Source organism: Streptopelia decaocto (genome assembly GCF_964273445.1).
Source record: "Streptopelia decaocto genome assembly, chromosome: 7".
NCBI lineage: Eukaryota > Metazoa > Chordata > Aves > Columbiformes > Columbidae > Streptopelia > Streptopelia decaocto.
Window position 1 is genome coordinate 10,694,791 of NC_138661.1, and position 23,252 is coordinate 10,718,042.

Genomic DNA, 23,252 nt, shown 5'->3' on the forward strand with positions numbered 1-23,252 from the left:
GATAGCGAGTAATTAGCAGAGTGAGGCTGGAGACCGGAATATTCTGACATGCTGCCTTTTGCCAGCATTCCCAAACCTCAGTGCTCCCACACAGACTGCGTGTGTAGGCCTCAAAACAAAGCCCAGGGCTGTCTGTGGACGGTCCTATGTTTCAACGGATTTTCGAACAGCTCCACTAGCCCAGATTTTGTTAAAATTTGGCCACAGAGCCAGCTTTGAATATGCAGGGTCACCAGTAGTGCCAGTCATTCAATATTAAAAGCAGGTGTGCAACAGTTTGCAGGATGGGTGCATCCAATACAACCAGGTAAAAAATATGTCAGCCAATTCATGTGTAGAAAGTGCTTGAACACGGCAATAAAGAAAATGAAAAATACTCCAAAAGGTAGGTTCTGAGAAATCTGGAGAACAGAAAGAGAAGCCAGTCATTAATAAAAAACAACTGGTTTCCTCAATTCTGACAACTTTACATACTGGCACTTGTTCACGAAAGGTTGCTGATGCAGCTATAAAGCATGTAGTTATTTCAATTAGAATTTTAAAAAGCAGGATTGTGAAAGTTTGCAAGAAACAGATGTGATGTTGGAAGGAGGAATGCCCCAGGTTTACTTATGTCTAGGCATGCCCTTTATTAAAAAAAACCAAACTCCAAGCGCCGACACTGTAGCTGTCTGCTGGAAGAGTCCCATATACGTGTAACTCAGAGGATACCAACTGCTTTGGCGCACTTTTAGACCCTGACAGGTTGAGATCATTCCTTTGCACAGGTAACCTTAGCAATTGGCACCTGTGTTAAATGCACCCAGTGCAAAGCCCTACGTGTCTTACTCAGCCCTACCAGCTCTGCAGCCATTTGCATGTGTCTGGGGGCACATTCTTTGCTGCCTCGTGTTGAAAGAGAATCCTAAAATAACCACGCCAGCTTCAGGAGAGCTTCCGTCTCTTGGGAGACTATTGTTTGGTGATATGTTTAGCTGAAGATATTGCCACAGACAACATATTTCCAGGCTTTCTTCTTCTCCTGGTCTCTACCACTCATTCCTGCCCAGGCAATGCAGAGTGCTGCTCCCTTAGTTGTGCCAACACAGTTGTTTGTGGGTCTGTGCAGTGAGTCAAATGAGGAAACCGATCCTGCTTAACCCAAAGAAATTGCAAAAGTTGTTTTGTTTTTCAAACCTTATAAAGGAGGTGCCAGCACCACCACACAAAAACTGTGTAGCACATTCCGAAGGGCAGTACATGAAGATGCAGGAGGACCTGTGCCAGTGGTACCTAAAATGCCATATCACTAAGTCCTGACCTGAGTAAGTCAGCTATCTCACCTCAGCAAACTGGATCTCAAATCAAGTTTTAACTCACACACCTAAGGCAGGAAGCCAGCTGGGAAAGTTTCTGCTGTCCCAGGCCAAATAATCCTTTGTACAAGAAGACTAAAGTCTGCTTTAAAAAAAACCCCACAGGCTAGTATATAGAATCATAGAATCAGAGAATCATTTGGGTTGGAAGGGACCTTCAAAGGTCATCCAGTCCAACCTCCCTGCAACCAACAGGGACATCTTCACCCAGATCTGCTCGCTCAGAGCCCCGTCCAGCCTGGCCTTGAGTGTCTCCATGAATGGGAGATCTACCACCTCTCTGGGCGACCTGGGCCAGTGTTTCACCACCCTCACTGTAAAAAATTTCTTCCTCATGTCCAGCCTGAATCTCCCCTCTTTTAGTTTAAAACTGTTACCCCTTGTCCTGTTGCAAGAGGCCCTGTTAAAAAGTCTATCCCCATCTTTCTTATAGGCTCTTTTTAAGTACTGAAAGGCTCAATATGTATGTTCCAGGGTCAGTCAGTGTCCCAAGGGGCACCAGTGAAGAGCCTCGGTTTCTAACACGTATATGCACAAACACATGCACAAACACTCTTCATTCAGCATTATGTTGCCTGTTAAGCATGTTCTTGGACAGAGTACGTTCTTGCCCTCCTCGTTGAAAAAAACACATAGCTCCTCCTCCTCTCATTTTCCAAAGCAAGAGCTTTAACAAACAACTGAAAGTTCAGAGTCTGAAACTGTTTCTAAGCACAGTAAGTGGTACTTCCAGCCACCCCTTTTACGATCACAGATATCCAAATATGTTTGTCTCAAGAGCTGCTACTGATTGGAAGATATTGAGCATGAAATAATGATCAAATTTGTTTCAGTTTTAATAAAAGCAGAACAGCATCGTAAGATACACATGTGCATGCAGTGCTGAAGTCTAGAGAGTGACTCATCATGATGTCATCTCCCAAAGTGTCAGGATTATTAATTCACTGCATACAAGCATAGAAACACATGCATTCCTGCAGACTGCTGCTCCCCTATCTAATTCAGAGCTATATGTTCCTTGTAAAAATGGAACATAATGTATAACTATATAATTTCAGAAAAAAAGCCGTGATTAAGCACCAATGAACACTAAGAACATTGTTAAAGGGGTTATGATTTTAAAATCAGTTACAGTTGGTTCTTAGAATATGTATTTATAAAGTGTATCTCCTTTGAGAGAAACAAAATCTAGCACTGTCATGAGTAATGCTGTAAAGGAAGAGGCTGTAGGCAATATTTATTTTCAGAATTAGCTTTGTGTGAATGAGTCTTGGATAAAATCTTCACCACATTAAGATCAATGACAAGATCTTTGCTGACTTCAGTAGGGTTGGGATTCTGTCTCCTATATGAATTTCCACATATGGGTTTTTAGTACAGAAATGTCCAAGGTAGACTACTACCATTTAAAGATAGCATTTTTATGGCTCAGTCATAGTCTTCACATAACTTACGGAGAGGCTTCTTTTCTCTCTCACTCTACATACATTCATTTGCCTAACAGCATTTTCCTTAAAGAAAAAAAAAATAACAAAAGCAAACACGTGATGTTCACATTATGGCTCTGAAACCAATCGCTTTTAAACGCCAGGGAGGAGCTCAAGGCATTCAGCTAAGCAGAAGTTAGCACAGTAGATGAGAAAGTTAGAGCCTTTCAAGGTCACACTGAAATATTTACCTGCCTTTTCTCCTCCCAGCTAAGCTCACTCTTGCTGAGTGCATATGACAGTTTAGTCAGGGCTGCCTCTGGTGTCATATCACCTCCAGGAATTATTCCAACATCAGCGAGAGTCTGAATAAAAAGGAATAATGATTCCAATTAGCATAGCATTCAGAAATACCTGCATGAACAGAAAATTTATATGAATGACAAGTAGCTATACAGAATACGGTATGCAGCCATGCCTCCACTCTCTTGCTCCTCCTACTGCTACCATAATTTTAGTTCTAAATACAAAGCAAATACTAGCACCAGCTGAATAAAGATGACTTTTACTTTGGATTCCTTTTCATGCAATAACATTGAAGAATTCACCCAAACGCTTGCCACGGTCACTTACTATGCTAAAAGGGAAAGGTTACAGGTCCCTATCAGCTATCTGCAGAGTTGTCAGATTCCCTCTATTGAAAAGCTGCAGTTACTCTGTTTGAACCCAGTGGCATTTTGAACATTGCCAAGTAGGCTGTTCTCACACAGACATATTTACCATTCTTTTATGGGGCATTGCTTTGGATGAATTCCAGCACTACAGTGTGCTCACAGCAGGAGTGTTTTCAGATCCTTTCAGGCTGCGCTTGCAGTGTATGATTTAAACCTACAACTAAAATATGTAATTTACACAGTTCTGACAAGAACAACTGAAGAAGATAACCTTTTTAACTTCTCTTTCGGGTAGTTAAAATAAGAATAAACTATCTGAACCAAAACAAAAAGCAGAAAGATCTTTGCTATGGTCAGCAAGCCCCATAAGTGTACAGTGAGCAAGACAGCAAAGACAAAGCAGATTTCAGATCTCATCACTAAATTGTACCTGAGCAAACACTTGGGCTTCTCTAAATCACAGATCATCACCTTTGCCATAATGTGATGCCTCACAGTTAAGCATCTTGCAGTAGGTTCTTTACACCGCATTTTACTTTTAATTACCTTCTATATAAGCTTTGAAACTTGTTGTGGCTTAACTAATATTTGTAGCAAGATACAGAGCCTTAATCAGCTCATTAACCACCTCTGAGAGCCCCAAACTAACACTTTTTAAAGTCCCATAGGGAAACACATACAGAGAAGGTGAGAAATACTTCATGTGCTGCAGAGCTAGCCAAAGAGCAGTTAGGGCTTTTTCAGCCAGTTTGAGAAAAAGGAGGAGGAAGGGATTTGCCAGCTTCCTCCTATATCTAATGTCCCTTCAGTTCTAAGTTTCTACTGTGCAGATGGATCAGAGACCAGACATTCCGTTAATTAAACCCAACACTTCAAGGGAAGCCAGGGACCCACCTGGCTAGTTTGAATGAATAAAAAATGGCCAAGCCATATGCATAGATCTGCGAGAGATTTTAAAGGAAAATCAAGAGTAAAGCTGACATTACAGCAACTTTCCAGCTTTCACTCATGATACCTCCTCCATTGAGCAGTTCCTTATGAAAAGGAGAAAGCAATGAAAGAACAAGCAGGCAGTGACTTTGTAGGACTTGGCTCTGCCAGTGTTCTCAAGAGATGCCAAGAGAACAGGGCAGCCTTCATCAATGGATGCTGAGGAACATAATACATACTCCACATAAAAAGTGGAAGCCAGAAATGAATACGTTTCCACACAGCCTTACAGTGGTTCAGTAAGACCTGAGCAGAATCTTTCCATTTAGCATATCAACAGTCTGGATCAGAGTGCAAAAAGCCATTTTAGAGGTGTCTACGTGGAGAATCTTTTAACCAGAGCATAGAAAAGTTTTTTAACTTCCTGCTGCCATGCATTTTAGCAGTTCGTTTCAGGCAGAAGATCACATAAAAGCTAGGCTTCATTTTCATGTTTTTCAAATACGTTTGGTGTCTTTTATTAACTTAACTGCTTTGTTTCTTTTGTGTGAACTGTTTTATATAATCCATGCGTTCCTGTCATATTTGCCCCAAAGCACAGGATCTTTGCAAAAGTTAATACTTCTCAAAAGGCCATTATTAAGTTATGCTAAAGTTTTACCAACACCCAAATGACTGCCCATATCAGAAAATACCAAGTTCGGATACAGAAGAGGTGGAAAGGAACTCTTACAATCTCCTTTCTCCTCAAAACAGACTATATGTTCTTGAAGCAAATATAATCTAAAGCCGTATTAAAAGAGGCAGGTTTTAGCACCAGACTAGAGTATCTAGGTTTGTGTTACAGTCATGGAAGAGGCTGGCTCTGCCAGCTGAGTGGCTGCTCCCAGCAAAACCAGGTGTCTAAAACAAGGGGATGAGTCACCCTCTGGCAGCACTTCTTGGCTATTTAATGGCTAGTCTTGTTATAAAGGCCAGTTAAACCAGCTTCCTTCACACCACCACGTGCAACGCATACTCACAGATGGCTTTGAGCTCTTATTAGTCCCAGCAATGTCATGTCTTAATACACAATTAAGAAACTCACTAGAAAATGCCCTGAATGTTAACAGGATCTACGTGAAGTCTGCTTTAAGCTAGCCTACATGGGTTAAACACAACTCATTTCCATTCTGTAAGACAGATGCTGCCTTACATACTGTTCTCCAACCTCTCACTGAATTTAGTTGTACTGCCAGTCAAATAAAAAACTGGGATTTGGAATATTGCTTGGATTTGCAGGATTCCTTGATGTTCTTACACTGTAGCCAAGTAACTGCTGGCCTATCAAATACTACTTTGCTTGATCATCCGACCCCTAAGCTAGCTTTAGCTCACTGGAATCCCCTTGGGAAAAATACTAGCAACCTAATGCAAGGTATCCAGGAGTGCTGCACACGACAAGAGCAAGCAATCACTAATTTGGGCTTTGAGCTGACTGTTTAAACCATTCCAATCAGGAGAAAACAGGATCTTGTTCGCAGAGACATATTTAAATGCTTCCAGCTTAAGCTTTTTCAGAAATAGTTATTTTACGAGCAATATCTTTAGAGTTTAATGAATCTGGTTTTATACACTGGGACTACTAGAAGCAGACAATCAAGTTGTATCACTGGGATGTTTCTTTTTGCACAGCAGTAGAGTCTGCACAGCCCTTACCTGCCCTGTTGCGTAGACCGTTTTAACGGACCCCCGTAAGCACTGCGTACAGTTCAGAATCACCACTTTTCGTTCAGTTGCTTTCTTCAGTTCTTGCAGCAAGTCTTCTCTGTTGTTTGGGGCATTGCCACTTCCATAAGTTTCAAGTACGATCCCCTCAATTGGAGGCTGAAGAAATGCTTTTACCTGGTTAAAAACAAGACAGGGAAGAGAGATAAAAGGTGTGTTTAAGTCACATTAAGAATTCCATGTGTGGCACAGAGTTTTTAAAAATGGCCTATTCCTTCTATAATCTTACAGGCTCTCATATCTTACAGTCTTCTCATGTCCTTCTGTGCTACCTATTTACAATAACTGGAACTGTAGAAAAAGCTTTAAAAAAATGAGAATTTCACTCTTTAGCTTCCTTTAAAATTCCTAGAGGGACAGATTTTTAAATAAGCTGTTTGCTTATCATGACGTCAGTGTAATAAAGGATGCTATTGTTCAAGTGCCGTTAACAGGCTATACTGTTGCAGGGTGGATTTACACTTATGAAATAAATGTAGAATTATTAGTTGAGATTAGAACCCCCAACGCTGCCCAGATTTGTAACTTTAGCAAGGAGTTTTGCTAACAAATGTCTGCCTAACTAAGAGAGAGAGTGTCTCACCTTTCAGGACAGAGCATTCTAATGAAGCCTGGAGGTTTTTTTCACTCAAAACTCAATTGATTTAACTCAAGGCAGGAAAAAAAAGGAGGCACTAATTCATTCTGAGCCAGTTGTTAATGAGGTAGCTATTGTGGCTCACTGAAAAAGGATGCCTAGCAGAGTCCTCTTCCTAGAAATATGTATTTTAAGCAACCTAGACGTTTCCTTGCTGATCACATATGCTAAATGCAATACACTGTAAGCCCCCATGAGGCTAACTATGCAGTTGGAGTTTTATTGCAAATATACCACCCCTCTGCCTTTCCATCTGTTCATATTCACCTAAAAAGAATGGTAATATAATTGAGGAGTGCTGCTTAAACTACTGGATTCAATTTAAGATGGCAACAGCCACAAAAGACCTGTCAATTTTATGGAACGAGTGTTAGACAAAAATTTAAAGACAAATCTGCCTAAAACCACAGCTCCGCAAAATAATTTTTCAAGGCAAAAAAACCCCCACTTCTCATTTTCAGCTCTGTATGAATGCTGAGGCTCATGTTAACCATCAGTGTGAGATAAAATGAACCTTAAAAAAGAAGCATGAGCTGTAGAAATAGTCACACTCCCCTCCACCCACCACATCGTGTATTCTTTGACAAGATACCTATTAATATGCCTCAATATGGAGCAAGAGAGCATCTCCATGGCACCTGTCTAGAAAAGCACACTTGACCTATTTATGAGCCCTGATAAGAAATTAATTTTAAGTTTCAGAGCCCAAGTGGTTTAGACAAAAGATATTTGAAAAGCTTTATGGCATATGAAAATAGTCTTTGAATGCTCTGATATTAAAAAAAATACTTATCAGAAGACATCTTTTTCATTCCCTCCAAACCCCAACCACTGCTACAACAATGCAGCTTTCCTGCTTCAGCTAACTAATCAAGTATTTGAGCATCACTTCACCCGCTTCCAAACAAAGTGCTGACACTTACAGCAGCAGCAGTGATTCCTGGGAAGATTCGCAGAAGCCCAACATTCCTGTTCATATTGGTGTGAACTCGAAATTTCTTTTTGGTGTTGGGTCTCCACACTGTTTCCCAGTTTACTGTTAAAGAGAAATAACCTTTTAAATTTAATATTAAGACATAATATTAAGTACGCTTGTAGCACTTCATGATTACATTATCTTTAAAACTGTTTGTTATGGAGGGATTAATGAAAGACAATGTATTTTTGAAAAGATGAAATAAAGGCCCATTTAAGACAGCAACCACAGCAGCTGATCTAACACACCATATTTATTAGGTACCACAAAATATGTCTTAAAGGCCACATCCAGGTCAGGCTCAATTGTGTCATATTTTAGCTTTAATTCCCAAATAGTCTAGACTTCGAGAGAAATCAGTATTACTCATCAATATTTCTAAGGTAGTGCTCTTCAAGGAGATATTTAACATGTATACTTCAATTTAATAGCAAAATGGATATTTTAGTTCAATGTCCATCAGTGAACAGGATGATCCATCAGACACAAAGCTGCACAATTCTACCACAACCTCTTCGAAAGAGAAGTCTGAGAGCTGTGAAAAGCATCTGAGTACAAGACCTGATGAGCTCATGATGCTGAACATGTCCTGTTAGCGCCATCTCCCCGAGCCCGGAGTGCCCAGAGAGCCTCAGCCAGCAGAGCAGCGTGCAGGTCTAGCACAGGTGAGATATTTACCTGTCACACACCGACCTGAACTTCATTGTTGGCCTCATACCAGCCTGGATTCATATTTAGAAAAACAGACCTTCATCTTCCCAGACATAAGAGATGACAAATGCAGTTACTGTTGCCACTAATCACCTCCAGAGTTTATTAGGTAGTTACTAACGATTAAATAAAATAGCAAGGATTCAATTAACTGTGATTATACATTTAGAGCCAGAAGCCAGCTGCTTAACTAATAGTTTGTTTGTGTTGCATTATTAGAAGCCAAGTCATGCATTATTGATTTCAAAATTTTATTATTTCAATGTAGAAGCACAGCACTGGTAGCACTGACAGCTCCTGCAAGGCAGGGGAAGAGGTTTAACAAACTGCAGCCAACAGCTTAAAGCATCATGCTTCGACGAAAACCGACCATGCCATAAGGCTACCCATTTCCCCATCGTGATTTAAGCTTTTTAGATTTTGGAGAAACCCCCAAGCAGCAAGATAGAGAAAAGAACTGCGTGCATAATACTGATTTGCTTTCAGCCATGCGGAGAGTTACACCAGTTACTGTTGCAATCTCTTGCAATCAGCAGACAGCCATTTACAAGAAAGTTCGGAGTACGTTTAAAAGCCTCCGCTCTATTGCCGTATTACCAGGGATACTAAAAACTACACAAGCCATTAAATCAGGACAGAAAACAGCAGGCACCTGTAAGACTTTATGAACTTTCCCTCCTAGTCACGGTGCCCTGTCAGCAACTACAGCCTCTGTATGTTCTTTCTAAAAAAATACCGTAAGTCAAACTGGCCACAAGCAGTTGGCTTGGTGTCGTGTTTGTCCAAGCAGTCACACTGCAGCAGGTGGATTCCTAATGCTACGGGAGAACAGAAATACAGACTGTTTCTATAGTTTGTTTCTTTGTGCTAAGCTGGCCAGCACGGTTCTGAAAACACCTGGCTGGACTTTTTATTTAGCCAAGTAGCTCTCAAAGGCCTCCAGAGCAAGCTAGAGACCTGTGGCAGGCACAGGGGGGAGTGCAGAAAGCCACATGTCTGTTGTGCTTGGGGTTCACAGGCCCGGCTAACCATGGTCACTCATGAGCGCTGGGCTGTAAGAAGCAGCAGTGTTTAGCAATAAATCCTATCCTTTCAACCTTCTGTCACACAGATTAATTCTTTAATAGCAGCCTCCTCTATATGAAGGGATGGCAATAAAGCTGTAACTGAGCTTTCTTCCCTTTGTCCTCCATAAGCCAGGAGTCCCTGCCAAAACTTCACAGATGCATACTACTAAGTTTGGCAACTATTAGCATCCCTAATACCTGTAACAGACTTGAAGAATGAACTGAGGAAACCTGTCTTGGCATGGATCTCTAAGATATTGCCAAAAGTAGAAGACCAAGGAGAGAGATCAGAGGATAGGTTCAGAAGTTAGACCTATACCAGGCCTATACCTGTACTCTTGGATTACGCTCTACCAAACAACATATCATCTTCAAGATAAATGTAATTCATGCAGACATACTACAGTGATGTAATTCCAAACTATATTAAACAAAAACAAACAAAAAACCCCCTAAAGATTGTCCCTGAGTTAACATTCTTGGTCATGAACCTCCTCAGCCTACACAACAAGCTCAGTACTGCAGACTCCACAGGTGTCAGTTTTCCATTAGACAAACAAGTCTAAAATGCTGAACAGAAAGCAAGTGTGATGCAAGAGCCAAAGGCAAACAAATATACATAAAAGCCCGACTTCACCTCAGATTTATTCAGAACTGTTGCAAGTGAGGCAGAGCGCCACGCAGGGGAAAAAAACCTTTAGAACACACCCTGTGCATCCTCCATCTCAAAGATTCCATCCACAAAAGGGAAGAATATTTACGTCGCATAGCAAAGTTCAAGCATCTTCATTGTACTGAATGAACCAGCTATAGTCATACCACACTGCAATCTTTTGTTGGATAATAATTTAAAAACACTAAAAAAAAAAACTTAGAAGTCACTAACAGTTCTGACCTAAGAAACTCATGTACAAGTAGGTGAAGTACAGAAAGCTGTGTATATTGGTGTTCATAACAGTTTTTTATCCTGTGGATAAGAGTGACTAATTAGGGATATTCAGTTTGGGCACAATACAGAAAACAGTAACCTGTTCTAACTTGGATGGCCTGTGCTTGTAAAGAGTTCAACTGATACAGTGTACTGCATTATGTAAATATAGATACAAAGCTGAGGTACAAATGTAAGCTAGCTACCAGTCTTGCACAGCAGAAACATTTAAAATCAATGTGCATAAAATATAGAGGTAACAGCTATTTATATACTGTACGCAAAATGGCTTGCGATAGAAAAGATGGCATTATTCAAGGAGAGTGCATTCAAGATACTAAGGCCTGTTGTTTATTCTTCCAAACAAAACCACCACAAACGATACTCTGCTATTTCAAATCTCCTCCTCCCGACCAAACACTAAAGTTTTTAAAATTACAGCTCAAAATCATCATTATCTTGTTCAGCTCTATTCACGCATATACACGCATACAGAACTATGGTGACAGGGTTAGTGTGGAAAAACAATCAACCTGACTTAAAAATAAAATTACAAAGAGAAGCAGCTCTACACAGTCTAGAAAGCAGAAAAAAAAAAAAGGTGTTTTTTTTAAACAACACCTATACCACAATGCAGGTTTCAATTTATAATGGGAAAGCAGCAACTAAGAGCAACACCTCCCTTAGGAGTGGTGACTGAACTCCGAGTTATGAAATCAAACAAGAAATACAGCTTTTCGTGACTGCAGAGCTCCAGACAAACAGCAACGCTCTCCTCTCACCCCTCTCTGCAGGGCCACGGGCGAGCCCCACCATTATATATACGTTGTCCCGGTGTTCATTACAATTCACGGTGGCAGCCAAGGGGTGGGGAGCACAGGGCAACCTATGGGTGCAAACGCCTGAAGGATGCAGACAAACGCAGACCCCCTTTTTTGGCAGTTTGTTATAAAACAGTCGACGCACACCTTTGGAAATGAATATTTAAATTGCTTGGTGTCCTTGCAAGAATCAACATGTCTACTTACAAGGTGGGGAGGGGACAAAAAGCACTTCAGCGAAGAGAGTTGGCGTTTGCCTTAATACATAAATGACTTGGGCTTTTTACTATAAATAACCAGAACTGCCAACCAAGATGCAGGCTTGGCCAGAGACAAACAGCTTCTCTCTGATGAGACCGGCGGGCAGATGAACCCAAAGGGCCTTCTAACCTTCTGCTGCTGCTGCACCACATCTGCATGCACAGCCACACGGGCTCTGCTCGTCCCCTACACGTGTTTCTTATCATGCGGTCCTGTCCATGTGCACCACTCCCACATGTTACATGCATGTGATGAAGAAAGTCCAGCCATGGTAACAAAGCAAGTTTCATATTTGCTTCATTAGGACAATCGAGAACAGAGGAGGATAATCGGTTATGAAATATACGGAGACTCTTTACACATTTCAAACTAAATAGCCCTCCTTGACTCTCCTGTTTTCAAGATGTGGGAGAAATAAGGAATGGTCTTTTATTTGATCAACTTTAAGATTATAGAAATATTTTTGGTTATTTCTGTATTGTCCATTTCATATAGAGATTTCTGATTCTGCTGCGGAAGTATTTCCCATTGGCACGGAGTTTCCTACTCTTTTCAGGAGTGGGCTAGAATTTTTCACTTCTTACAGGAGTTTCTTGTGCTGAATTGAAAGCCTTGAGGAAGCTGACACACTTGCTTATCTAAAACTGGATAATAGGACTCTTAGGTATTGCTAAAACAGTCAAAGATCTGGCTGAGAACACAGAGATCAGAAATCCACTGGGAGCCTCACCTGAAGGGGGAACAGGGTGAAACATGGCTATCAGAAATGAAGAAGAGAGCTTCAGCTAGCTCAGGGAAGGGAAGAAGACTGAGCTACTCCTTTCTCCTCTCTGTCTCTGAAGTAAATAGTTGCTTTTATAAGGCATGCCAGGCCTCAAACAGCATGGCCTCTCCTCATTCCTGTGCACCAAGCCATGATCCCATTACACTCCCTCTTTCTCTCCATCCTGTCACCTCTCCCCCTCTGCTTCTCTGGAATTTTCATTCCCAGGTTTGTTAGAATCAGGAATCCTGAGGAGGAGTTTCTGCACATGGCCTGCTCCTCCTGCCATCCTCAGGCTGCTGTCCATAACGCTGAAGCAGCAAGAGTCAGCCCTGTCTACAGGAAGATTAAGATGTGTTATACAAAGTCATTCAGGGAAAAAAAAAAAAGTTAAAAGATGCTAGATTTGTTTGGTTTGTTTTTAAAAGCCTGAGTGGTTTCTTGTCTCTGTGAAAGCTTCAAATGAGGATTGTACAAGCAAACTCAAGGGAGACAGCGATGTTTCAAACAATTACTTTGGACAAAATAAAGCAGCACTAGTAGATTGCCCATACTATAAACTATGTTTTTTCAAAATGAAACAATCCTTCAATACTGACAGTGTCATTTTGGATAAATGATGCTACCCTAACTGGGTAATCAACTGAAACAAGTAAAAATAGAGCCTGTCACACCATCAGTTTTTAAATCTGAAATCTTCACTGATCTCAATGGGATATTCTGCTGAAAGGATAATGGGACACAATATGGGCTAAGGGAAGTACTTAATAACTTTCTCATTTTTCTACTATAGACAAGGAATCACAAAACAGTTTGTTCAAATCCAAGAGAGAAATAGCATGCAATTTGCAGCTTGATTTCATTATTGATCAGTCAGTAAACGGAATTTATTTATACACTAGTTGATGCAGTTCATAAAAAAAACAAGAAAGTAGATTCTCCCCAACTTACTGCAACATCAACGGACAGGATTTCTGTTGATTTCAGAAGTGCTGTATTTGACACGGCACAGTAATACAACAGTGGCAGACTCCCTACCTGAGGGATGTCCTACAGACCACTGCAGTATTTCACAGGTTTCTTCACTCCATATCTGGCTGATACAAACACAGCACTTTGATCCTGAACCTTTGTTAAGTAACTCCCACTCATTAGGTGGAATGGATAAGTTTGTTTTTCCAAACTGCAGAATGTCTCTCTCTCTAGCAGTAGAAACCATTCAGAATGGCACACCGCACAGCACAGGGCGAGAGCTCCTACTGCCACTAACAGCACTTGGAAAAAGAATTCGGGAACCCTCTCCTGTTTCCTGTTTCTGGAAATAATGGAAGTTGTCACCAAGTCCTACTTCTTTTTAGTATACCTAACCTATCCAAAAGCAGCTCACATAATATATTTTTTTAAACTGTCCTTCAGTATGTTTTGTAGCAACTCCTCATTTAGCTGGACTTGAAATGTGTCCCTCTTCTCCCCTCTCCAAAGAATCGGTGCCGTTTATCCAAGAATGGATATCAGTGTGTTAATGAGTTTGCAAATGGGTACCGAAATCTTCATGTAGTTTTTCCTGTCCTTAAAAACCAGCCACACAGAAATTACAGGGATTCTGAGTAGGTTTGGGAAAGAAAAATTTAAAAATCACACAGAGCATATTCTAGGTCTGCTAGACCCTACATTTTCAGTGTGCTTGCAGTTTCGACACATCCTAAATATCTGGTAAAACATCTTACACAGTGACATGCATCAAACAGAGAATCTGTTGAAGGTGCAAGAACTCTGCAATGACTCTTTTGCCCAATTTTGGAGCATGGTCATTAATGAGATTAAACTCTTTGTTCTTTCAGTCCTCACTCCCTCGTTTTTATCTGCAGAGCAAGCATTCTCATGACACAGGAGCAACATTCCCTCTCCTTACTCTGGATCCTTAGTCAAAGTCAGTATAGCTCGCATCTATATTCGATACATAAATGCAGTTGAGTCACAAATTCTCAGTCTTACTAATATTTAAACAGTTTCAAAGCAGATAAAGTAGAGCCAAGCTACAGGCCTTTCAAATATATTTCAGTTTAAAAACAGCATTTCGACTACATAGGCACAGATTATTTTCAGCTAGAGTTCTACTGCATGTGGCATAAATTACAAGGCTTAAGAGATGATGTTGCTTACTTGTAATATCAACCTCAGCATTTGCAAGTGGAGGCAGGTTAGGTGAGGAAAAGGCATTGAAACTCCCAGCATCCACCTTAGTCACCCTATTTCCCCTGTACAGTTTATTATAAAAATACAGGCACACCTGCAAGACAAGTAAAGAAACAGGTCTATGAATAAGCCAGTAATTAAAAGATTCAGTAGATAAATACTGTAGTCTGTCCTTTATAAAGTGTTTTCTAACTCTTTAAAGCAACTCAGAGGCTAGTAGATGTTTACAACTCTTACCCTTTCAAAAAGAGTTGGCACATCTGTCACACATTGGTTTAAGAATTTAAGAACAAAACAAGAGCTAACTAGTTTTGTAATCCTCTCATGAGGCACGGGCTAGGAGACAGCAAATTTTCCTGAGTCCACTTCAGAAACAGAGGAAAGGAACAGTGTGGACTTTTCAGTAAGTTCGTCAGTTATATCTAAATTCAGAGACCAAAACCTTAACAAAAGGCCTAGTGAAAACAAGGATAACTTTCAAAAGAGTTACCACAAATAAATAATTAGGTTTCTTCTCAAGTCCCTTAAAGTTTGTCCATTGGAATTTAAAGGAAAGCAGATACCTTAAAGTTGTTATAAGTTACTAAGACTTTGGCCAGTCAGCTACTGCTGTTGTGTTACAAGAACTGGCTTTGGGAGAGAGGCAGAAGTGAAATAGGGTGTAACCGGACCAGTTTGGTCTCTGATTTTTGGGCTGCACAGCACCAACATCTTTAAAGGCAGGGTGCTGAGACCATGGAGGTACTTTCATGACATTAGGAATATCATCCTTCACACTTCAGTCTTCAGGAACTAGAGCTAGAAGACACTCCTACCAGTTTTAGAACAACTTTAGAACTTCAAAGTAACTTTCAGTTAAAAAAATGACTTACAGGTCTTTCAGATCCCATTTATTTGCAAGGGAACCTCTAACTTCAAGACTGCTGCAAGCTACATTTCAGACTTGATAGTCTTTATAGATTGTATATGGGAAAAATGGGATATGACTCCTGAGAAAACAGCACGTGCTTTGCCATGGAAGTGCTTTGTTACCTCAGTGGAATCCATTTATCTTCCTGTGTAAGTGCAATTCCTCACCGCCTACCGGATATTTTGAGTACGTAAGTATAATACATGTCCTGGCTAGAGGGAGAAAAGCAGTTTCTGAGATGGTTTTCACAGGCAAACAGACCTCAGGAATCACAAACTGCCCAGCAAAGAGCAGTGCCCCCAGAAGGTTGGCTCGGCCGTCATTCTGCAGCTCATATATGGGCACCTGAAGAGCAGAGAGTTAAATTACACCCTGTCCCTTAATTAAAGCCTACACAGCAGAAAAAAAAAGAGTCCAACTTATGCAATACAAACACATGAATAATTTATGTAACTATGATTTATGACAAATAAAGTTTCCTTCTTAATCTAAACTATTTTAGACTGCAGCAGATGGCAGGGTTTCCCTCTGTGCTTAACAGATTTTTATAATAGCGCTCAAAAGCTAATATAGAGATTATTCGAGTGTGATTAAGCAGATTAAAAGACTGATTCAGGAAAAATATAAAAAACAGCAAGCAGACATAGTTAAAATGACTGAGCATGGGAGAAGTGATTGTAAACAGGAAAAGCAAAAGTTCCAGATCATACAGAACTGCCACTATGGGCTTCACAACAGCTCTCTTGCACCATCTTTCCTCATAGTACAGAAAAACTCAGCCAGCAGGTTATTACCGACAGAAGAGGACAAGATTAAAACCAGAAATTTGGTCTGCTGAGTGATGACTTCCATGCCTTTTCAGATTGCCTCTCGATTAACAGATAGTCAGAGCTCGTTTCAGCAAAGAAAAATAATCACATGCTGCATTTCTAGATCGTATGTCAGGCAGATCTCCAAGCAATAAAGCTAAAAAGAAACTAAAACCTTGAATATGATGCATCAGAACTAGACTGCTCCACGTCAAGACAGTAAATGGGAGCCTGCTCCTTCCTAGACTTTTGTATTTTGACTTCAAATAGACCACATGTGAAAGGGAAGTTAGGAGATGGGAGAGGGGGATTTTACAGTACAATGTTTCATCTCTCTTTTGTGATTAGAGCTGTATTTTACACTCAAACAAGCTATTCTAGTAAGAAAACCCCTTTCCCCCAGAGAATACGCAAAGGGCTGATCTCCAGCTAAGAGAATGACAATTAATAAATGTAGTCTTTAGAGGAAAGGAAACAGACCATGTTAAATGCTTTATGGAACAGAAATGATAAAAAAATGCTTAGAGATTATTAAAAAAAAATTATAAAGAATGCAACAATGAGTAACATTAGACAGGATAACAACTGATGAAGTAAAAAGTAATAAGCTTTAGGGCTTTAAAAGAAAAAAAGACAGCTTACAACCAGCAGCCACCTGAGGTTGGAAAGATGCTTCTCTTATAAACCGATTAATACACAATGGCCAATGACAGGCTCTTACATCTTTCTCTGAGGCATCTGGCCCCAGCCATAATGAACTACTAGTCTGATTTTGTACAGAGTTGTGAAGTCATTAATGATAACATTATGGGGCAGATCCTCAGCTGGTGAGCCCGTCAATTGTCACTAATTTCTATCAGCACTGTGACCATTCACCCTGGCCAGAGGCCCACTGTGCGCTACTAAACCATACAGAGGTCATCAGGACACTACCTAGTTTTGCATATAAAAACCAAAAATGAGGCTTCTGACTTCAAACTAAGCCCATTACCTGAGATCCTGTCAGAACAATGGTTTTACCCAGGTTCTCACACATGAAGGACAAGGCTGAAGCTGTGTAGGCCATGGTGTCAGTGCCGTGAAGGATCACAAAACCATCGTACTTTTCATAGTGCTCCTGGAGATGGAGAGACAGTTTTCACATGGTTAGAGCAATGCATTGGCATCAGCAAGGGGGGTATATATTGCATTACTTTCACTGATGTAAGCAACAGCACAACACTTTAAAGGGTACTACACACATAATTCCTCCTAAAGTTATCCTGGTTTCAGTTTAAATACAATTAAGGGTTAATAGGACAGTAAGAACTAGAACTAAGTAATTCTAATTATGGAACAGTCAAAGAGATTCTTCTATGTATCCATATTAATGCAGCATTTTAAAACCAGAAGACTGCTAATTAAGAAAAGCTTAGCAATGGCTTTAAACAGGAATGTTAACATATGCAAATGAGTCGTATAGTCTGATTTCTTGTCGCCGCTTTTACTTTAGGGATTACATCATTTACAGGAACAGATTAGGCAAACCAAGGCTATCATAATGTATAGAAAAAAAACAGTCCACTTAATCCAGGCAGCAGACAGGCAAACTGCCAGTGTCAGAGTGCCCTCTTCTGCTGAAAAGTCATCCTTTCTGTAGCAGTGAGTGAGTCCTGCAACAGAAGGAGGTGAAGAGGCTTCTTCATGTCCGTTAATGCACGTACACCTGCTGGCTTTTGCGAAGTGCCTTAGACTCTCAGTCAGGCACATACGGGTGCAAAAAGGAATTTTACAACTTTAACCTACACACCATTCCACACAAGACTTTTTTTAATGCAAAACCACGAATCGCACAGCTCATCCTGTCGGAATAAAGCAATGTGCTAGCTTTTGGAGGAAAAAGGAGTTGGTTCCTCTATTGTAAGAGTGATGCACATAATAAACACTGCAGTGAGAGAGGCTGATGTCTCTGATGTAATTTGGTAACATGGAAAGGGTGACATACAAGTCTAAGCAGATGTATGAAGTGTCAGAATGGGGGAAAAAAAGGGGAATTTACCATAGTTTACCATTTTAATTACACTTCTTATGCTACAGTAGGCACACACACTTGGCATCTCCTGATAATGAGGTCACATCTAAACTCACCTGTCAATTTCTACTTTTCCTTTTGCTACTTCTTCACTGATACTTGTGCCTACATGTCATTACCTACTGGAAGTGTCAGGGGATTTCTGCTGATTTCTAACAAGTTAGCCAGCAGAAAAACAGCCAGTGTTGCAAGATCTTTTTGTAGGCCAAACTACAGTGTGATGCAAAAAGCATGCTGTAGTTATTCACCAATGCAGTAATAAGTAAGTTTCCAGAAGGGCAAAGATCACAGAAATAGCCACTTGTCCTCTCTAACTCAATCAATACACTCATTAATACTTTCAGCCTTATGAACCTTATTAGGTGCTAAAGAACATAGCTTGGTTTAAGCTTCATAACATAAAAGATCAGGCTGGCAATTAAGGAGATTTCCTACAGAAACATCTTAGAATGTTTCGGTCTGGAAAGTCATCAGCACATTACAGCTGTGCCAAGTACGTGTCGAAGATGAACACAAAGTGGCAGTGTCTATACATAAGCCAGTCAGTTAAAGGGTTTTTTTTCCCCTTCTCAGCACTTTTCACTTGGATCACACATACTGGATATTTATACATACAGAGAAGCCACATTCTGTGTATGAGGAAGAAGCATTTTTGGAGCTCAGGAGTTTTAACAAAACTAACGTGCCATGGAGGAAGAAAAGTAGCTTCTCTCTGTGTTCAGCATGGCACGGCATTTTTCGTGTTACTCTTCTCTTGTCCCTGGGCTTGTCCCAGCTGTGTCCCCGCTCCGTCCTACAGCCTTGTCCACCCAGACACCAGCTCTGTCTCCTCTCTGCCCTGGCAAAATGGATTCCATAGGACGAGAATCATCCCTAGTTTGGTGGGTTCAGGATCAGAGGATCTAAAGGTGAAAGACTGTTACCTGAATCGTCAGCAGCATTCTCAGCATTACTACGCTGTTTGCAAGCGTTCCTGCAGCTTGGTCAAAGAAGGAAATTTACATTATAAAGCCCGCTATCGCAGAGTGAGCAGGAGTGGAGGAGCAATATCTTACCAGGTTCACGGGTATTTATTTCCGACAGCTGTATATGAATTCCTGGTGTGAAGTATGTTTAATGCTTTGCATTTCTTTCTTAAAAGCACACAGCTAAGTTCAGACACAGGGACAGGAGCAAAGAAATGCTGATTTTTTTAATCTAGAGGAGGATGTAATGAATTAATCTATATATGCAGAAATATCTAGGGCTTTAAACATCTCCCACTGTGGGAAACCTAACCATGATAGCGTTTTTTCTACTGGCTGCAAAGCCAAAGCTGGTCAAAGTCTGTCTGTGTCCAGAGTAACAAAGGCATAAAGACGTGAAATTATTTTCTATGTCTATAGCTAACTATTAAGCTATTTGAACACTCGAATGATGTGTAACTAAGCAACCTGCAGTTAAGTCACCTACACCTTAGGATTTTATTCAACGTTTTTGGACAGCGACTTTTAGTCAACATTTTAGAGCATATCAACCTACACATTATAGACCTTATTCAATGAGACCTGCAATTTTCCTATTTATTTTCTTGTACAGAATTATGACACGTCTCACCATTGGAAGACATATATAACATTAATGAGTTTGCAACATTTTCAAAAGGAAAAAATAATAATAAAAAAAATCGGCAAGCCTTGCAAGGACAGGACTTGTCGCTTTGTGAGTAATTAAGCAAGATACATGACATTTACATTTTAAATAAACAAATACATATGTATAGCATTGCTGAATTATTTTATCTTGCTAAGTGTACTAGATACATTGATGGTTTTGTTTAAGCAACACACACATCCCATACCATAGTACCTCAAGTTTCTTTGCAATTTTTGCCCAGTCCTCTGGTGTCATGTTGGAAGAATCCAGCAGTGGTGAGAGCTCCAAGATTGTGTAAAAAATTCTTTTGTTTTGCTTAGAGACACTATAAAGAAAGACAATTGGAAAAAAAAATAGTTCTTAGAGCTAGTATCACTTCATCAGTTCTGATTTTCTCTCTAAATCAGCAGTTTTCACCCTTTTCCTCCTCATCCCCCAAGTCTACGGTAAAAAAAAAGGTCTTAAATTTGGAACATTAAATTTCAAGTTTAGAAGTTCATGGCTTGATGTGGTTTAAAGCACAAATCCCTAAATTTAATTTAATAAAAAATGTGATTTGTGAGGACGGGAGGAGCTGGTAAAACTAAAGACAGCAAAGAAGAACCCAGACTTACTTTAAGTTTGGAACTGAGTCTAACGAAAGGCAATACCCAGCCTTAAGGTTTAAAAATGCTGCATAAGCTATTGAGAGGAATCTATAAAGCTCCCAATGTTTATAGGGGCTCAACAGAAGAGTTGTAAAACTTTTTGATCCTTTTGATCCTTTCATACATAAAAGTAGACACCCTATAAATGGGTTATCTTCCCTGACAGAAACAGTACCTTCTCTTAAGAATCTTATGACTGCGATTCATTTTTGTGGCCTGTAGAAGATCCACTCTTCTCAGTTTCTCTGACCTCAGATTTGGAAATAAAACTCTCTTTGTTAGTTGAGATCTTCAAGTAAACTGTTGCCTTTGCTAGTAAATAGGCCAACTTTGTAAAACCCCAGTCCCAGCCTACTAGGCCCGTTGCCACCTTGTTATGAAAGTTTGCTATATGGTACCAGCTGTCTCTTGTTATGATGAGGAGTTTAAGCATTTAATATAATAATAGCAAAGATCCTAAAATACTGGCAGAGGTTGAAAACAGAGACCCCAGGACTATTAGCAACTCAGTGGCGATCAGTTATTGGTCATTGAACAAGTGCAACCCTGACAGCTGGGAAAAGACTGCTCCAAGTACAGCAAAAACAAGACAAAACATTTATGCAAGAGAAAAAAAACAAAAAACAAAAAACAAAACAAAGATGAACAGTCAAGGAACAGGATAAAGTACCTGTGGGGCTGAGAAATGTGACATCAGGCTGTGTGTAACCCAGCAGATGGAAACCAAAGACCAAGAAGTGTTTAGGCACTCCAGTGTCTTACAAAAGTACTCAATCCCAAATTTGGGGGTGGACTTATCGAAGGAGATGGTGGCTCTGGAATCACAGTGGGACTGTCCCAGCTCTAAGCCTCCTGGCTGCTCTCCCTGCCTCCAAGGACCACAGGTCTCCCTTTCTCCACCTGCCTGTCTCAAGAAATGTGACTCCTCAAAGACCTTTCATTTGCCAGCCAAATGGACCTACAGAGCACGTGTTTTACCCCCCCAAAAATATGCCTATTTCTGCACACTGATTTTCTAACCACTCAGAGTAAAGTCAACTGCATATAAATTCCCCTTGGCTAGTTAAGATTTGGGATTAAAAAAATAACCCTACTACTTTGTTTTCTGATACCTTTCTGAAGCTTGGAAGAGGGCAGAATATCCACCATTTTCACCCATTCTTACATCAGTTGCAGTATGTCCCTGTTTAGCAACGTACTGGCCAACAAGCAGCTAACAAAGAACTGCTGGCAGGTCAGCTCTCCCAGGCAGAGCCATCCGGAGCGCGTTTTACAGCATCTTGTGAGTGTTCTCAATGCTCTTCCACTGCCTGAGGATGATGGAAAGTTCCCTGCCTGCTGTAACTGTGACAGATGCTTACAAAGGCTGTAGGAAAGACCAGGATACTGCACGGATGAGTAAAAGTTCCCAAAATAGGTGCTTAGGGCACAGAAAAGTTGATTACCTTCCCTTGGCATTTGCAATCGCGTTTTGTTCCCATTCGCTATGCATATATGTATTTATAGAAACTAAAAAATATGCAAAACCAAGAGTCAGTGATCAATTAATCAGCTAATAAAATCTGCAGACCTGCTCTCCTTATGAGGCCTGTAAGACAGTTGTGTATAGCAGAAAGAATATTTAAACAATATGTAGTTTTCATTCATAATCAACCAACATACTGTACCTAAGAAGTTAGACTTCACAGGAAAAATTGCCTTGTTGGATATCACATTTATACATGCTAAGAGTAACTTTGGAATTCAGTTGAAAATCTGTGAAAAGAAAGGTCCCCTGAGATTGTGCTGTTTAAATAAAACAAGATGTACTGACAGCAGAGACCAGCCTAGTCTACAACTTCTGATACCTCTCCCTAAACAGAGATCATGTCGTTCCTCTTACGTCAAGGTTATCACACAGATATACAAAGTTCACAAAATACTCCTATTTTCTCTTACCAGAAACTCACAATATTTCTCAACTGCCTAGTTAAAATATCACTCGGCTAGCACAAAGGAGGAGATGGCAAGTTGCCATGACTGACCTCCAGAAACGACACTCAGCAGTGCCAGAAAAACAAGACAAGAGTGTTTTTCAAACCTCAGGTTTTGATGCGAATTATTGTTTTAAGCTTTTCAGTTCTTCATGGAAAAGATCTGCCAGGAGAAGTATATTTAGGACTCAAATGGATATTTTAGTATAGTTTTGTTATATTTCAAATCCCTTAGAGTATTTAAAAGTTATTCGGTTACAAGCACAGTATTAACAGAGCTCCATTTTTCTTAGTATAATCACCGTATTTAACACAAACTGTATATTCACATCAACACTGCTCCACTGGGAGGCCATTTCTTTTCGTTTTACCCCTTTTTCTGCCATCTGCCTTTTAAGTGGTTATTTTTAAAACCTTCACACAAAGACCTCAATGCAAAATAGAAAGAAATTAATAGAATTTACGTTTTCTTTGTATGCCCTGATTTTCTCCTTAAAGATTAAAGAACATCCATTTTTACTCTTACAGCAAAACAGCTATAGTCCCATTTATTTTTTAATGACTGTGTAAAATCATCCATTGTGCAAAGTTAACATGTTTACAGGGGTATAGTCATTCATCACAGCTGGGGAATATCTCAAATTAGCATACTGCCCTCTAAATAAAACCTATAAGCTTATTAATCATTGCCCAA

General features: G+C 40.2%; 1 protein-coding gene across 1 annotated transcript in view; it reads right to left on the minus strand.

The window, feature by feature from the left end:
- The window catches only part of ASPG (asparaginase), a 47,336-nt gene that overhangs the window by 18,337 nt on the left and 5,747 nt on the right, over positions 1-23,252 (minus strand). Inside the window, exons 3-9 of the mRNA XM_082057870.1 lie at positions 20,152-20,263; positions 17,224-17,349; positions 15,685-15,768; positions 14,481-14,607; positions 7,714-7,826; positions 6,085-6,270; positions 3,034-3,147 (exon numbers count right to left, since the gene is read on the minus strand). Coding sequence (XP_081913996.1) covers positions 3,034-3,147; positions 6,085-6,270; positions 7,714-7,826; positions 14,481-14,607; positions 15,685-15,768; positions 17,224-17,349; positions 20,152-20,263 — 862 coding nt within the window. The remainder of the gene's footprint in view (positions 1-3,033; positions 3,148-6,084; positions 6,271-7,713; positions 7,827-14,480; positions 14,608-15,684; positions 15,769-17,223; positions 17,350-20,151; positions 20,264-23,252) is intronic.